The sequence below is a fragment of the Poromitra crassiceps genome (assembly GCF_964638095.1).
Source record: "Poromitra crassiceps genome assembly, chromosome: 13".
Classification (NCBI taxonomy): domain Eukaryota; kingdom Metazoa; phylum Chordata; class Actinopteri; order Beryciformes; family Melamphaidae; genus Poromitra; species Poromitra crassiceps.
This window is the reverse complement of record NC_139644.1, coordinates 37368164-37385488: the sequence shown is the minus strand read 5'-3', so window position 1 is coordinate 37385488 and position 17325 is coordinate 37368164. Positions and strand designations below refer to the sequence as shown.

Sequence of the window (17325 nt, the reverse complement as noted above, 5' to 3'; positions counted from 1 at the left end):
AAACCCCTCATTAACCAGGCTTGTTTAGGGAAGTGGGAGGAATTGAGGCCTAACAAGGGCCCTGATAAGGGTGTGTGTGTGTGTGTGCGTGTGTGTGTGTGTGTGTGTGTGTGTGTGTGTGTGTGTGTGTGTGTGTGTGTGTGTGTGTGTGTGTGTGTGTAAAGGAGGGGAGATTTAGCACAGTGAGGCTTTGTGCCGGCTGCCAAAACGTGGTGTTCCGGTCGGGGAAGCGTTGGAGCCGAATCTCCAGCGTACACCCCACACACACACACCCCCCCCCACACACACACACACACACACACACACACACACACACACACACAGGCTCATCACCGGGGCTCTGCAGCAGGATGCCGGATTCCCTAAAAATACTGGGACGGAGACAATGGAATGCTTTGTCGGGAATGTTTCTGCCGCTCTGCTTCCGGAGAGGATCTTCCTCAGTGAGAGAGAAAAAAAAAAAGATACCAACCAGTACCAATACCAGTACGTCAATATATTAGTTCAAATATATATATACATGTATATATTTGTTTTTTACACTGTGCAGCTGTCCACCTTGAAGTTCTCCCCATGCTTGATGAGGTGTCACGGTCCTGTTACTTGTATTCCCAGTTAGTTTTTCCAGAGATAATCCTGAAGCATTTTGTGCATCCCCCCCCCCCCCCCCATATTTTATTTAAATTTTTTATAGAACAATAATATACAAACAAGCTCAGACACAAGAAAAAAACATACATCATGGACATTCAACATTACAACATGGTGCTAACAGCCACATAAGGTGCTCATGTGTTTGTAAAAGATTATGTGCGTGTGAGATCCCACACAAGAGAAGGGGTCCATGAGACACCATACGTCACCTCTAGCCTCAGTCACCTGTCATTCTTAACCTCGTCACATGAGGCCAAAAATGGGCCCTAGATAGTTGAGAACCTTTAAGCGAGTTGGTTCTCAGGGACCTGAGTGTCTCCATCTGTGTAACAGAGATCATGTCCATCAGCCACAGCTGAAAACAAGGTGAAGAGGAGGACTTCCATTCCTTCAGAATGAGTCTTTTGGCGACAGTCGTCCCCAGTGTCCGAGATTGTTGCACGTCTGTAGGGAAGTTCAGAGAGGACTCCGAGCAGCCGAAGATGGCGAGTCCTGCCTCCGGCTGTGGGGTTATTTTGTAGGCCTTAAGAGTACCAGTCAAATATGTTGGCCCAAAATCCCGTTAGTGAAGGGCAGAACCAGAAGGCATGAGATGGTGTGCCCTCTGACACCTGTCGCACAGTGGCGAGCCAGAAGGGAAGATCCTGTGTAGTTTGTGCTTAGAGTAGTGAAGACGGTGAGCGATTTTAAATTGGATCAGCTGGTGTCTGCTGTGGACTGAGCAGAGTTGTACCACAGACGCTGAACTGTCTGCCAGCTCCCTCACATACACCGCGCTCAACTTCACCGCCACAGACTGTATGGGTTGTAGCTGCTGCGGTAGTGAGCCAATCACACGTCACATTCAGTCAAAGAATACTTGTGGTGATTGGCTGTGAGCAAAACCATGCAAATAGTCTTTTTTCCTAGATCTGTGTGCAAAAAGGATCAAATGCAGGTATTGTTTGACTGGAGAAGTTTCAATACTACCTGGTTTTCTGTGTGCGTGTGTCTCTCTCTCACTCTCTCTCTCTCTCGGGGGGTCGGTTCTGCCTCATCTGCAGCCAAGTGCCCAGAGAGCCGCACTGCTCTCTCCAGTCCCTCGTCCTCCATTCGCTCTTTTCCTTTCCTGTCATTCCCTCTGTCCTCCTTATGTCTCCCTCTCTCCCCTCTCCTCCTGTCTCCCTCTCTCCTCCTGTCTCCTTCTCTCCCCTCTCCTCCTGTCTCCCTCTCTCCTCCTGTCTCCCTCTCTCCTCCTGTCTCCCTCTCTCCTCCTGTCTCCCTCTCTCCTCCTGTCTCCCCTCTCCTCCTGTCTCCCTCTCTCCTCCTGTCTCCCTCTCTCCTCCTGTCTCCCTCTCTCCTCCTGTCTCCCCTCTCCTCCTGTCTCCCTCTCTCCTCCTGTCTCCCTCTCTCCCCTCTCCTCCTGTCTCCCTCTCTCCTCCTGTCTCCCTCTCTCCCCTCTCCTCTTCTCTCCCCTCTCCTCCTGTCTCCCTCTCTCCTCCTGTCTCCCTCTCTCCTCCTGTCTCCCTCTCTCCCCTCTCCTCTTCTCTCCCCTCTCCTCCTGTCTCCCTCTCTCCTCCTGTCTCCCTCTCTCCTCCTGTCTCCCTCTCTCCCCTCTCCTCTTCTCTCCCCTCTCCTCCTGTCTCCCTCTCTCCTCCTGTCTCCCTCTCTCCCCTCTCCTCTTCTCTCCCCTCTCCTCCTGTCTCCCTCTCTCCTCCTGTCTCCCTCTCTCCCCTCTCCTCTTCTCTCCCCTCTTCTCCTGTCTCCCTCTCTCCTCCTGTCTCCCTCTCTCTCCCCTCTTCTCTCCTCTCTCTCCTGGTCGCTGTAGGGGATCCTCTTGACATCTCCAGGGTGTGTCGTCGTGCTCTAAATTCCAGTGCAGCCTCAGAGGAATGTCTAGTTCAGATGGTGCCTGATGATGATGATGATGATGTGGATCAGGGGTGCCCACACTTTTTCAGCTTGGGAGCTACTTTTAAAATGACCAAGTCAAAGTGATCTACCAAACATATTTATTTATATATATATACACTGAGTATACAGTGGAAAACAGTGGAAAAACAGTGGAAAAACAGTGGAAACAGTGGAAAAACAGTAAAAAAAAAAAAAAAAAATTTTTTTTTTTTTTTTTTTTTTTTTTTTCTCAATGCCATGCGATCGACCACACTACCTTCGCGATCGACCGGTCGATCGCGATCGACGTATTGGGCACCCCTGATGTGGATTGTGTTGTTAGAAGAACATTCTGTGCTAAACTCCAGAAGCTCTGCTGTTTCTGTGTTGGTGCATGTTGGAACGCCAGCTTTAGGTTTGGGGACTTTTTGGAGCAGATATGCTTTTCGCTCCACTTGTCAACTGAACTCTCGTCATGCTTAGATCTTTCCTCCATTTAACAGCATTCAAACGTGTCGTCCCTCATAAATGGTACAGTCCACCTCCTCATACAGTCCACCTCCTCCTCATACAGTCCACCTCCTCCTACAGTCCACCTCCATACCAGCGGCGTAGCCAGAGATGACATTTCAGGTGTGCCTGAATAAAAGTGGGTGGGGCCACACAGTTCATTCCATAATTGATATAATTGACGATATTAAAGTCAAATGCACGTGTTCACATGATGACATGTTACATCGCTCCCTATCAGACACTTAGGGGGAGGGGCCAGAGGATGTTAGGGTGAGATAGCAGGTCAATAGTATATGCCACATGGAAGTGGTGCACATCATCTGAAAGCTGGGAACCTGAAGGTTAATTTGAGATTTGAGAAGTTTTTTCTACTCATAGTTTTCTTCTTTTAGTCTAATGCAGGACTTCCAGTCGGGACTCAAAACAAATGAAGGTGCCAGCTTTGATAGGGGCGAGTTTGTGAAGAAAAGGAGAAATGAACAGATGAAGCTTCGGTGGGTGTTGGAGAACAATGTCAGCCTCAGCAGCCTACAGCCTGTCTCCACATGCGTTCTTCTCCTGTAGAGCAGGAGAGCTGCTGGCCGGCGTGGAGAAATGCATTTCCTGTGAACAACCCAACTGGGACTCGTGCGGAAAATCGCCGTACTTGCCCGCTACGCGTGCTGCGTGGATGTGCAGTGTCAAAAAATACATCTATACATTTGCCGGTGGTTCACGTGGTGTTGGTGGTGGGGGGTCATCAAAATCCCATCGGCAGTGTCAGAATAATTGTGTGTGTGATGAACGAACGCACAAAGGAATGGAAGGAGACTGACACACACACACACACACACACACACACACACGTATTGTGGGGTACACAGGATGGACAGGATTCTCATGTCAAACCTGATTGGATGAGGCTTGTTTCTCCACCCTCTGAAGGCTATTGGTGATTGGTTTTGGTTTGTTTCAGCCTGCCAGAGGACTACAGATGTGGGAAGTCCCTGGGCCCGGTAGAATCCCTTCAGGAACACCCCCAGCAGCCAGGGAAGATTCTGATTGGCTACAGCCGAGGCCTGGTGGTCCTATGGGATCTGAGCACGCGCCACGCTGACCACCTCTTCCTAGGCAAGCAGGTACCTGGTTAAACAACAAAGTTCAGTGCACATTGATGAACCTCCATGATGACAACTTTGCAGAACGCGTTGCAGAGAAATAGCCGTGCTTAAATGGAGAAATGATCTGAAAGAAAGCCACACTTTGTGATCTATAAAGGCTTTGTGATTCACATGTTGGGTTCCTTAGAAATAATGTATTGCTTTGATCTTTTTCTTACCCAGTAGGAATAATGAGGGAAGGGCATGTATACAACACTAACACAATGGATCAAACGCTGGTGCCAACTCTCTTCTTAGGAAAGTAGCTGGTTCAAAAAGCCCTGTTGCTTCATCACCACATGTTTTTGGAGTCAACACATTTATGTTGCTCCCCAAGGTCCCCAAAAAACAGCTCGATTTGTTACTTTTTTTAAAGGCCCATTCCGTCAATTGTCACTGTTACTGACGCCGGTGGCCGTTAGAGTAACTGCAGGCAGCGTGTGAACGAGCTGATGCGCGGGCACTAGGGGTGTCACGATACACTCAGTTCACGATACGATACGTATCACGATACTGGGTTCACGATAACGATACGATACGATACGATTTTAACAATATTTTTTTAAACTTGAATAATGACAATATATGACTGGAAAAGTAGTATTTTATTTGAAATGCACAAATACAAAACATGCTGTTGTGGGAAATTGTTATTACAATAACAACTAGAAAAAACATGAGATTGGAGATAAGGCTTATCTTGAAATAGAATGAGTTACACCGTCACTTAGATTTACTTTGAACTAAAAGGCTTCTCAGCAGTATAAATTCTCATTATGCATCTTCAGTTTTTCTTCAAACTCAAACAACAAGACTTTTCTTAGTCTATTTTTTATGCATCTTCAGTTTTTCCTGTCAAGTAAACAGTTTTGCCAGAAACTCAATTGAATGGTTTCTCTCCTGTATAACTTATCATGTGTCTCTTCAGAGACTTGTTCAACTGAACTACTTTCCACACATTGAACTTCAACAAACAAAGACGTTTCTTTGTCTACTTTTGAAAAAAAAAAAAAAAAAAAATTCACGATATGAGATTTCATCTCAACGATACATATCGTGACGTTTTACTATCGCGAAATTTCGTGGGACGATATATTGTGACACCCCTAGCGGGCACCATACTCGCACACACACACGCACAAGCAGTTGCCTGGCAACAGCAGAGCTGTTGGTTGCTTTGTAACGTTAACTCATAAAAGTCACTTGAAAATGGCAACCTGGACAATTTATCGGTCAGATCAGCCTCGAGATGCCCAGGAAGGATTCTGGATGAATTATCGGACATTATTGTGGCATGTTTGGCCGTGTTTTGGCTTACATCGGCTGCGGGGAAATGGATAGGATATTCACGTTACCGGGAGCCAGGAACTACCCTGCTTCCCCTGTATGTACGGTACCGTCTAATGCCTGGACCAAACTGAACAATCAAACAATGTTTCATAAGCATAACAGTAACGTTAGGCATATTTACCACTGTTACATTCATTATCCACACAAGCCGGTAACGTTATTAGTGGAGCTGGGTGGTGATTTCTATAAATATAGCTAAATCTATTAGTTAGCCGTGTATAGCATCAAGCTAACGTTATGGTTATAATAGGCAGACTCCCCACCGCAGCTAACTGCAGTCAAACAATAATGTTCCATGACCATAAGCATAAATTACTTTTGAGAAATAGATTTGCCTTTTTTTTTTAACTGAAAAGTAAACCTGAAATTTTGTGTGTGTGTGTGTGTGTGTGTGTGTGTGTGTGTGTCTGTGCATCTGTGCAGAAGATGCAATGTTTTTTGTGTTAACGCATGAATTTCCACAGTGGAATTGTATCATTTCCTTTACAGCACTTAGCACAGCTCAGCACTAATCTATTGACATTTTTCATATCAGTCAAATTATGAGGCCAACACTTGTTTTTCTTCAATGAATGAATGGAAGGTGAATGGAGTTCATTCTTTTTTTTTTATCCTATTTTTATCGCCCATTAGTGCTAATTTTAATGTATTTATCCTGGTTGCTGCTCCACCATCTGCCGATCTGGGGAGAGCCAAAACTGGCTCCATGCTTCCTCCGAGACATGGGCAGTTAGCCAGCCGCTTCTTTTCACCTGACAGGGGAAGCTTCACCGGTAGGACATAGCACGTGGGAGGATCACGCTATTCCAACGAGTTCCCCTCCCTCTGAACAGGCGCCCCTAACGACAAGAGGGGGCACCACATCAGCAACCAGGATATTGCATGTTTTTGATGAGGGGTTCCTATATGAAGGAAACCCCCAGGGGGGCACGGGGAGAACATGCAAACTCCACACGAAAGGCCCTTTTTGACGACCCCACCCGGGCGGTGGGCACTCGAGGACATGCGGCCGTGCACGCACTCCTTCAGCGCTCACAGCGTCCCAGGTGGGAATCGAACCCAGGACCTTCTAGCTGTGAGGCGACAGCGCTGCCACTGCACCGCTGTGCCCCCTTCTTTTTGCAATTTTGAAAGAAAATCAACTTTGTCTACCAATTAAGTCATGATAAATGTTTATTTTTATTTTTATTCTCATGTGTAGCCAGTTTCCACGGCAGATTTTGTGTATCTCTACCTCTGAACAGAAAATGATCTGTGGGGCTTTTCCTTAACATACAAAATAGTCTTTAGTCATGAATGGGTTAAATGTCTTTGTGCTATGTTGAACCTGTGCAATATTGTTATGGTGTGTGTCAACCCCTGCAGCAGCTGGAGAGCCTGGTGTGGGAACGTTCTGGAAACTCCTTTGTCAGTTCCCATAGCGACGGGGGCTACTCCGTGTGGGCTGTTACCAGCGGCAACCCCTACACTCAACAGCCAGTATCCTCCAGCATCCCATACGGTGAGAGAGAGACACACGCACAACAGTGATACTTATGGGGATGGACTGATATGAAAATGTTGGCCGATAACCGATGTTATGGCCGATATTATGTTATGGCCGATATAAAAACAAGCTCATAAATCATAGATTTAGCACATTTTATGCTCGTCTGTCACAGGTCCGTTCCCCTGTAAGGCCATCAACAAGATCCTGTGGAGGACAACACAGACTGGGTAGGTGTCTAACTCCTCCAGAGAGTGTGTTGCTCCCGTCTTGTATATATTTGTCTTGTTATATTTGTCTTGTTATATTAAAATTGCAGAATTTAACACAAACAACAAAAAACTTCTGCTTATCTTTCTGTGTGTGTGTCTCTTTCTCTCTCCCTCTGCCTGGTCTCTGTCTCTCTACCTCTGCCCCCCTGTGTGTGTCTCTCTCTCCCTCTGCCTGGTCTCTGTCTATCTCCCTCTGCCCCCCTGTGTGTGTGTGTGTGTGTGTCTCTCTCTCTCCCTCTGCCTGGTCTCTGTCTATCTCCCTCTGCCCCCCTGTGTGTGTGTGTGTGTGTGTGTGTGTGTGTGTGTGTGTGTGTGTCTCTCTCTCTCTCCCTCTGCCTGGTCTCTGTCTCTCTCCCTCTGCCCCCCTGTGTGTGTCTCTCTCTCCCTCTGCCTGGTCTCTGTCTATCTCCCTCTGCCCCCCTGTGTGCGTCTCTTTCTCTCTCCCTCTGCCTGGTCTCTGTCTCTCTCCCTCTGCCCCCCTGTGTGTGTGTGTGTGTGTGTGTGTGTGTGTGTGTCTCTCTCTCCCTCTGCCTGGTCTCTGTCTCTCTACCTCTGCCCCCCTGTGTGTGTGTCTCTCTCTCCCTCTGCCTGGTCTCTGTCTATCTCCCTCTGCCCCCCTGTGTGTGTGTGTCTCTCTCTCTCCCTCTGCCTGGTCTCTGTCTCTCTCCCTCTGCCCCCCTGTGTGTGTGTGTGTGTGTCTCTCTCTCTCCCTCTGCCTGGTCTCTGTCTATCTCCCTCTGCCCCCCTGTGTGTGTCTCTCTCTCTCCCTCTGCCTGGTCTCTGTCTCTCTCCCTCTGCCCCCCTGTGTGTGTGTGTGTGTGTGTGTGTGTGTCTCTCTCTCCCTCTGCCCCCCCTGTGTGTGTGTGTGTGTGTGTGTGTCTCTCTCTCCCTCTGCCTCCCTCTTGTCTTCAGTTCTGCAGTGCTGTTGTACAGTGGAGGGATGCCCAGGGCGAGCTACGGGGACCGCCACTGTCTGACCATCCAACAGGGCAAAGAGCACGTCACCCTGGACTTCACATCCAGAGTCATTGACTTCTTCACTGTCCACAGCATAGAGCAGGAGAAGGGTGAGGAGCTGGCCAACAGCAAAGCTGCTTTAACAGTAATACAGTGAGGCGTTCTAAAGAGGTCAAACGCATCCACCACTTCCAATTTGAAAATCCCTCTATCTTCTCCTACTGTATGTATGAAGGTCCACCTCCTCTCTCTGTGCGTCTGCCTCTGACAGAGTTCGACGAGCCGTCGGCGGTGGTGGTTTTACTGGAAGAGGAGCTGGTGGTGATGGACCTGCAGACCCCCGGCTGGCCCTCCATGCCCACCCCCTACCTGGCCCCTCTCCACTCCTCGGCCATCACCTGCTCCTGCCACGTCTCCAGCGTCCCTCCCAAGCTCTGGGAGAGGCTGCTCAACGCCGGCAAGGCCCAGCAAGGCCAGCAGCACACGCACAGGGTGAGACGCACAGGGTGAGACACACAGGGTGAGACGCGCAGGGTGAGACACACAGGGTGAGACACACAGGGTGAGACGCACAGGGTGAGACACACAGGGTGAGACGCGCAGGGTGAGACGCGCAGGGTGAGACGCACAGGGTGAGACGCGCAGGGTGAGACACACAGGGTGAGACGTGCAGGGTGAGACGTGCAGGGTGAGACGCACAGGGTGAGACGTGCAGGGTGAGACGTGCAGGGTGAGACGCACAGGGTGAGACGCACAGGGTGAGACACACAGGGTGAGACGTGCAGGGTGAGACGTGCAGGGTGAGACGCACAGGGTGAGACGCACAGGGTGAGACGTGCAGGGTGAGACGTGCAGGGTGAGACGCACAGGGTGAGACGCACAGGGTGAGACGCGCAGGGTGAGACGCGCAGGGTGAGACGCGCAGGGTGAGACGCACAGGGTGAGACGCACAGGGTGAGACGCGCAGGGTGAGACACACAGGGTGAGACGCACAGGGTGAGACGCGCAGGGTGACGAGACGCGTCGCGTACACACACACGTTCAACAGGATGGAGTCCGTTCAGTTCGGTCCCAGTTAGTCGTGCATGTACTGTAAACGTAGACACCAGCACAGATGCACACAGATGGAAATAGATAAGTGAGTCGTGTTTGGCTTCCTGTCAAATCACCATCAACTGTAGTTGTGAAAACTCAGCTGCTGTGGCGACGCCAGCCTTCAGTCTGGATCTGTCCGCCGGCCAAAAGACCTTCATAAATGGACGATACGGGAAGTTTCACTAAGTGGATCCTTGTAGGTCAAAAATCAAAATTTACTTTTTGTAACTGCTGTCTATTTGCAGTTAGGTTTACTTGTGTACTGTACTTCACGTGGGCTCCTAGATTGGAAGCTAGTTGGCCATGAGCACAACACTGGACTGGAGTTTGACCATCAGGCTACTGGTAGTGTGCTAACTTGAAGAGCAGGTGTCGGCACTTACAGGCTTTGCAAGGGCTTTGTAGCTTAGATCAGCTGTTTGATCAGAGGCAGATTAGATTAACACACACACACACACACACACTCACACACACACACACACTCACACACACACACACACACTCACACACACACACACACTCTCACACACTCTCACACACACACACTTTCACACACGCATACACACACACACACACACACACACATACACACACACACACACACACACACACTCACACTCACAGCTGGTACACTCGTATATCATGACTGTTTGCCTATGTGAGCCCAAGCTGTAGAGGCTGGCACCAGAACAGAGCGAGCGGACCAGAAGAGCTGTGAGCTGTAGAGTGGTGTTGAGCTGCAGAGTGGTGTTGAGCTGTAGAGTGGTGTTGAGCTGCAGAGTGGTGTTGAGCTGTAGAGTGGTGTTGAGCTGTAGAGTGGTGTTGAGCTGTAGAGTGGTGTTGAGCTGCAGAGTGGTGTTGAGCTGTAGAGTGGTGTTGAGCTGCAGAGTGGTGTTGAGCTGCAGAGTGGTGTTGAGCTGTAGAGTGGTGTTGAGCTGCAGAGTGGTGTTGAGCTGTAGAGTGGTGTTGAGCTGCAGAGTGGTGTTGAGCTGTAGAGTGGTGTTGAGCTGTAGAGTGGTGTTGAGCTGTAGAGTGGTGTTGAGCTGTAGAGTGGTGTTGAGCTGTAGTGGTGTTGAGCTGCAGAGTGGTGTTGAGCTGCAGAGTGGTGTTGAGCTGTAGAGTGGTGTTGAGCTGTAGTGGTGTTGAGCTGCAGAGTGGTGTTGAGCTGCAGAGTGGTGTTGAGCTGTAGAGTGGTGTTGAGCTGTAGAGTGGTGTTGAGCTGTAGAGTGGTGTTGAGCTGTAGAGTGGTGCTGAGCTGCAGAGTGGTGTTGAGCTGTATGTAGAGTGGTGTTGAGCTGCAGAGTGGTGTTGAGCTGCAGAGTGGTGTTGAGCTGTAGTGGTGTTGAGCTGTATGTAGAGTGGTGTTGAGCTGCAGAGTGGTGTTGAGCTGCAGAGTGGTGTTGAGCTGCAGAGTGGTGTTGAGCTGTAGAGTGGTGTTGAGCTGTAGAGTGGTGTTGAGCTGCAGAGTGGTGTTGAGCTGTAGTGGTGTTGAGCTGTAGTGGTGTTGAGCTGCAGAGTGGTGTTGAGCTGTAGTGGTGTTGAGCTGCAGAGTGGTGTTGAGCTGCAGAGTGGTGTTGAGCTGTAGTGGTGTTGAGCTGCAGAGTGGTGTTGAGCTGTAGTGGTGTTGAGCTGTAGAGTGGTGTTGAGCTGCAGAGTGGTGTTGAGCTGTAGTGGTGTTGAGCTGCAGAGTGGTGTTGAGCTGTAGTGGTGTTGAGCTGCAGAGTGGTGTTGAGCTGTAGTGGTGTTGAGCGGCAGAGTGGTGTTGAGCTGTAGAGTGGTGTTGAGCTGTAGAGTGGTGTTGAGCTGTAGAGTGGTGTTGAGCTGCAGAGTGGTGTTGAGCTGCAGAGTGGTGTTGAGCTGTAGTGGTGTTGAGCTGCAGAGTGGTGTTGAGCTGTAGTGGTGTTGAGCTGTAGAGTGGTGTTGAGCTGTAGAGTGGTGTTGAGCTGCAGAGTGGTGTTGAGCTGTAGAGTGGTGTTGAGCTGTAGAGTGGTGTTGAGCTGCAGAGTGGTGTTGAGCTGCAGAGTGGTGTTGAGCTACAGAGTGGTGTAAGTGCACGCGTGTGTGTAGGCATGCCCGTGTGTATCAAGGCGAGTGACCTTTGAGCTGGGCTAGAAAACATGTATTTGTTCTGTCTAGGAAACATGTATTTGTGCTGTCTAGGAAACATGTATTTGTGCTGTCTAGGAAACATGTATTTGTGCTGTCTAGGAAACATGTATTTGTGCTGTCTAGGAAACATGTATTTGTGCTGTCTAGGAAACATGTATTTGTGCTGTCTAGGAAACATGTATTTGTGCTGTCTAGGAAACATGTATTTGTGCTGTCTAGTATAATAATGTTAAATGTTTCTCTTGCAGTGTTGCCAAGTGATGGAGTCCTAACTTTTCTCCAACCTGACTTCTTTGTCTGTCTGTGCAGAGTTGGCCCATATGTGGAGGGAAGAACTTGGCGCCTCCTCCCAAACAACAGGAGCTGCTATTGACTGGGTACACACACACACACACACACACATGCACGCACGCACGCACGCACACACACACACACACACACACAATGAGCAGCAAATTTAAATCGCAGAGAGCTGCATGGAGTCTTTTTTTCCCCCCAGTTCTGATCTGTACCACCTGAACATGTGGTACCAAATCCGACGCCGAGCCGTGCGACTAGTATTGGAACAGTAAAATTGAACATTTCTTAGCATTGCCATGACAATAAGTAAAGCTTACATTGTTCATCTGAGACAGTCGTCATAATTTTGTCTCCCACAGCAGCTTGGCTGAGCCAGTGTTGTTTTTTTCCCCGATTTTTTGTATCCCATTTGTCTCCGCCGTTAGTGCTAATTTTTATTTATTTATCCTGGTTGCTGCTCCACCTCTGCCGATCTGGGGAGAGCCGAAACTGGCTCCATGCTTCCTCCAAGACATGGGCAGTTAGCCAGCCACTTCTTTTCACTTGAGAGGGGAAGCTTCACCGGTAGGACATAGCACGTGGGAGGATCACGCTATTCCAACCAGTTCCCCTCCTTCTGAACAGGCGCCCTTAACGACCAGAGGAGGAACCACATTAGCAACCAGGATATTGCATGTTTTGGTGAAGGGGTTCCTATATGAAGGAAACCCCCAGGGGGCACGGGGAGAACATGCAAACTCCACACAGAAAGGCCCTTTTGACAACCCCACCCGGGCGGTGGGCACTCGAGGACATGCGGACGGGCACGCATTCCTTCTAGCTGTGAGGCGACAGCGCTTACCACTGCACCACCATGCCCCCTGGCTGAGCCAGTGTTAGCATGGAGGACGAGACAAAACTATGGAAAGAAAAGCAAAACAGCCGACTTGATTGATATTTGGGGGTAGACTTCAATCCAGTCAAAACTCAAAGGCACAGACATGCATATCCACCAAGATTAGTCTAGATACAGATGTCACGCCTTTTTATTCATATTATTCTGCGCGAGTCATTTCATCAGATACAGATATAGTCAACCAAAATCAAATGTACTCGTCAATACTCGGGGACGTGCGTGCCACAAGTACATGCAGACTTCCGGGGGCGTGCGCAGAATTGGCAAAAATTCTCATAAACAGCTTAAATTTGGGGAAATTAAAAAATCTGCGTCATTAGTCGCTGCTTATATCAATGCTCAAAGAACACAACAACACATACATTTAGTAAAAAGAACAGACCACTCACCGAGGATAAAAACACAAAAAAGGCCGAAGGCTTATTTCCATCGTGGTCCGCATCTTCAGATTGGTTGGCCAACCCATTGGAGAAATAGATGGCTGGGGACCAGGGGCGGTTTTAGCATCAGAGCTTTGGGTGGGCTCAGCCCACCCAAAGGTCATGGACCACTGAACCCCTAGGGGGGTCCGGGGGCATGCCCCCCCGGAAGAAAATTTTGTACAGTTTCAAGTAAAAATGGATCAAACTGGCGCACTTTGAGATCAAAATGAAGAGACTAGATCTATGAAGAACTACACACATCAATATCTTCTTTACCGTTCTGTGGTTTTACAGCAATGAAAAAATAATTGTTTCCCTATATATACTATATATATTCTGCATACAGGTTACTATATGGTAGAATTATGCTTGCATAAATAATACCAAAATCACTTCAGGGGAGTTTCAAGTAAAGTAACATTTTGCTTTGTAGGCAAAACAAAAGTAAAATTAAATCAAAAGGGAACTTCCTAACTTATTGGCTGGAATAATATTCCGACAAGATAATAATATACTGTAAGCACTAAAGCAGGAGTTTGCAGTCAACTAGTTGAAATTAATATGTGGCAGTATTTGTGGGGGTCAAAATCTATGTAGGGTGTACCACCACAAATAGATCAGTGTATGGGAAACACTGACTATTAAATTGTGTGACTAGAAAGACACCAATAAATCTGAGAAAATGTACTTTAATTTTGAACAACAGCACTACAACGGTGGCATTACAAATGGTATTATGAAATTATTGTGTGAAAAAATAAGAATGCCACTTTTTTCATGAACTTTAAGCAGAAAGTTAGTTAGTTAGTTTTAAAGCAAAAATAAATAATAAATAAAGATCATTTTAACATTGGCTCAACCAGCCCATCTTACTTCCTGGTCCTTAATCCCTTTTTATTACTCCCATGCCACTGGTACTGTACACAAACAAGGCTGTTCAAATATCTGCCTTGCACTCCCTTAGAGCAGGGGTGTCAGACTCATATTAGGTAGAGGGCCGGATTTGTTCAACTGAGACCTCATGGGGGCCGGATTTTTTTTTTACTAAAATCAATTCGACTCATTTACCTATTTACTTCACAAAAGAAATACTGCTCTTTCCATTTCTCTTGAAACTGCCTGCATTCCGTGTCAACCTTTCTCTTTTTCGACAGCATCTTGTTCAGGGGCGGACTGGGATCATAATTCAGGCCGGGCATTAGATACCAAGCAGGCCAGGCCGATACGGGCCGATGCGCGTGCCGGCGTCAGAAAAATTTGGGCCGTTTAAAGCTCAATTTGGGCCGTTTGAAGCCAGATGTGGGCCGTTTGAAGCCCAATTTGGGTCGTTTAAAGCCAGATTTGGGCCGTTTGAAGCCCAATTTGGGCCGTTTGAAGCCCAATTTGGGCCAAGTCCAATTTTACAATGAGATGCACCCACTTTAATCCTGAATAAAGTAATAAAACCACTAGTAAACCAGTAGGCGGCGCCTGGCCTGCTGTTCAGTGAGTGGCCTGACTGCGGGCACAATTTTTTTTTTCTTTTCTTTTGCAGGCCAGGCCAGGCCAGGCCAGGCCACCGGGCATTTGCCCGACGTGGCCGATTATGCAGTCCGCGCCTGATCTTGTTGATTCTTTTGTTTTTTGGTAGGTAGCTGAATGCGCGATTCAATTCCAGCGTGGCATCATGGCGGCTTTGTTTACACCTGATGACCTACTGACATACTTCCTTGTAGTGCAGGTTAATTAACTTATGAATGAACTCTTAGCTTGCTTATTAGCCACACGTAGTTCATGATAATGGGGTGCAAATTTAATAATAATAATAATATATATATATATATTTTTTAATATTCCAAAACATCTCGCGGGCCGGATGAAACCTGCCCGTGGGCCGGATCCGGCCAGCGGGCCGTATCTCTGACATCCCTGCCTTAGAGGGAAATAACAAGCCTGTAAGAACTTTTATTGAGATACTAAACTAACATCACAGCAAGACATAAGTGATGCCATGCACGCATGTTAAGCTATCGTCATCATCACATCAGACAGGCTGTGTAAAGCAGCCACTTGCGATTCTGAAGGGCTTAATTTCATTCAGATAACAAGGGACCCGTTTGAAAATGTTTGTCACTTATGCCCATATGTTTCTCAAAAAACATCACATCCATTTACACCCGCTTACTGCGAGCTAGCATGACATGGCTGGCTGGTGCCATGGTAGCCTACCTACCTTCCTCCAGTCCACCTGTTTGTCTGGCAGGCACAGCGACAAGTTCTTTTGTTTAGCCTACGACAACGTTACGTGCTAATTTGCATATCAATATGCGCTAATTAAGTAACTACTAACGACTCTGACTGCTCAATGCTCACCTCAGTTTCATTGATCATGAGTGGGGAGAACGATTGTGTGGACTGTGGAGGACCACTTCGCTGCTGTACTGTGTGTGTGACCTGTGTGAAGTGATGTGGGATTAGGCAGATAGATGGAGGAGGGAGCGCCTGCGCAGCCGCGGTTCTAGAAACTTTTCGGGTGGGCTGAACCCCCCTAAATTTTTGTCTCAGCCCACCCTAAGAACATAGAGGGGGGGGGGGAAACATGCACACAGCGCATTGAGTGTAGTCAGAAACTGCTACTAATGACCACCATGGATTTGGAGAGGGATTAAAAAAAAAAAAAAAAAAAAAAAAAAAAGTTTTTTTTGCCTCTATTTTTTTGGGTGGGCTGAGACTATTTTTGGGTGGGCTAAAGCCCACCCAATAACGGCCTAGAACCGCCCCTGCTGGGGACGGACAGACAGTTTTCCTCATTCTATAGTAGGATAGTACTGTAGTGTAGGAGTCAACACGATCACACATGCACATACAAACACACTTACTGCAGACACACAAACACACACACACACGTATATACATGCACGCTAACATACAGACATAACGTCTGCATTGATTTCTACTGGAATACTTTTGAATTGCATGTTTAATTCTTACTTTAACTGTATCTTTTAAAATCCATTTTTTCCAGACATGAGGACGGCACCGTGCGTTTCTGGGACGCGTCGGGCGTGGCGCTCACGCCGCTGTACAAGCTCAGCACGGCCAGCGTCTTCCACACCGACTGCGACCCCGGCGACGACCCCCAGGACCCCGGCAACGACCCAGACGCGCCTCAAGAGGAGGAGTGGCCTCCCTTCAGGAAGGTGAGAACCCACGAGCCGACGTGAGGAAGAGGACGTGAGGAAGAGGACAGGGTTAAATCTTTCTCCCTGGTATCAGACACGTCATGTCATCTTACAGGCTGCGGGAATGAAAACAGTCTGCTTGACAGAATCAGTCGTGTAACAGCACATCTGTGGTCTTATTTCTCCATCTTGATTGTTTTCATGTGTTTGGTGTTCAGCCCATTGTTTCCCCGTATAAAAACTGGACTCCGAAACGAAACCACCGTCTGATTGTGTTTTAATGGCTGCTGTTCTGCTCACAATTGCATTTTAAATGGACTGACTCAGTCTGGAGAAACAGAACTCGAAGTAGAGGGGAGACGCGGCTGGGCCCAACTCAGCCTGGGCAGGAGCGTTTCACTAGATTGATATTTAAATAAACGGGTGGAGCAGTTATACATGGTTCTTAATGTCGGTGGTGTACGTCCAGGCTAAGGCAGGTGGTGTACGTCCAGGCTAAGGCAGGTGGTGTACATCCAGGCTAAGGCAGGTGGGGTATGTCCAGGCTAAGGCAGGTGGTGTACGTCCAGGCTAAGGCAGGTGGTGTACGTCCAGGCTAAGGCAGGTGGTGTACGTCCAGGCTAAGGCAGGTGGTGTACGTCCAGGCTAAGGCAGGTGGTGTACGTCCAGGCTAAGGCAGGCAGGTGGTGTACGTCCAGGCTAAGGCAGGTGGTGTACGTCCAGGCTAAGGCAGGCAGGTGGTGTACGTCCAGGCTAAGGCAGGCAGGTGGTGTACGTCCAGGCTAAGGCAGGTGGTGTACGTCCAGGCTAAGGCAGGTGGTGTACGTCCAGGCTAAGGCAGGTGGTGTACGTCCAGGCTAAGGCAGGTGGTGTACGTCCAGGCTAAGGCAGGTGGTGTGCGTCCAGGCTAAGGCAGGTGGTGTGCGTCCAGGCTAAGGCAGGTGGTGTACGTCCAGGCTAAGGCAGGTGGTGTACGTCCAGGCTAAGGCAGGTGGTGTGCGTCCAGGCTAAGGCAGGTGGTGTGCGTCCAGGCTAAGGCAGGTGGTGTACCTCCAGGCTAAGGCAGGTGGTGTACGTCCAGGCTAAGGCAGGCAGGTGGT

General features: G+C 48.6%; 1 protein-coding gene across 1 annotated transcript in view; it reads left to right on the top strand.

Moving 5' to 3' along the window:
- The window catches only part of llgl1 (LLGL scribble cell polarity complex component 1), a 95929-nt gene that overhangs the window by 49088 nt on the left and 29516 nt on the right, over window positions 1–17325 (top strand). Inside the window, exons 6-12 of the mRNA XM_083650188.1 lie at window positions 3995–4157; window positions 6894–7029; window positions 7190–7244; window positions 8199–8353; window positions 8515–8735; window positions 11757–11824; window positions 16069–16243. Of these exons, the coding sequence (XP_083506314.1) occupies window positions 3995–4157; window positions 6894–7029; window positions 7190–7244; window positions 8199–8353; window positions 8515–8735; window positions 11757–11824; window positions 16069–16243 (973 nt within the window). The remainder of the gene's footprint in view (window positions 1–3994; window positions 4158–6893; window positions 7030–7189; window positions 7245–8198; window positions 8354–8514; window positions 8736–11756; window positions 11825–16068; window positions 16244–17325) is intronic.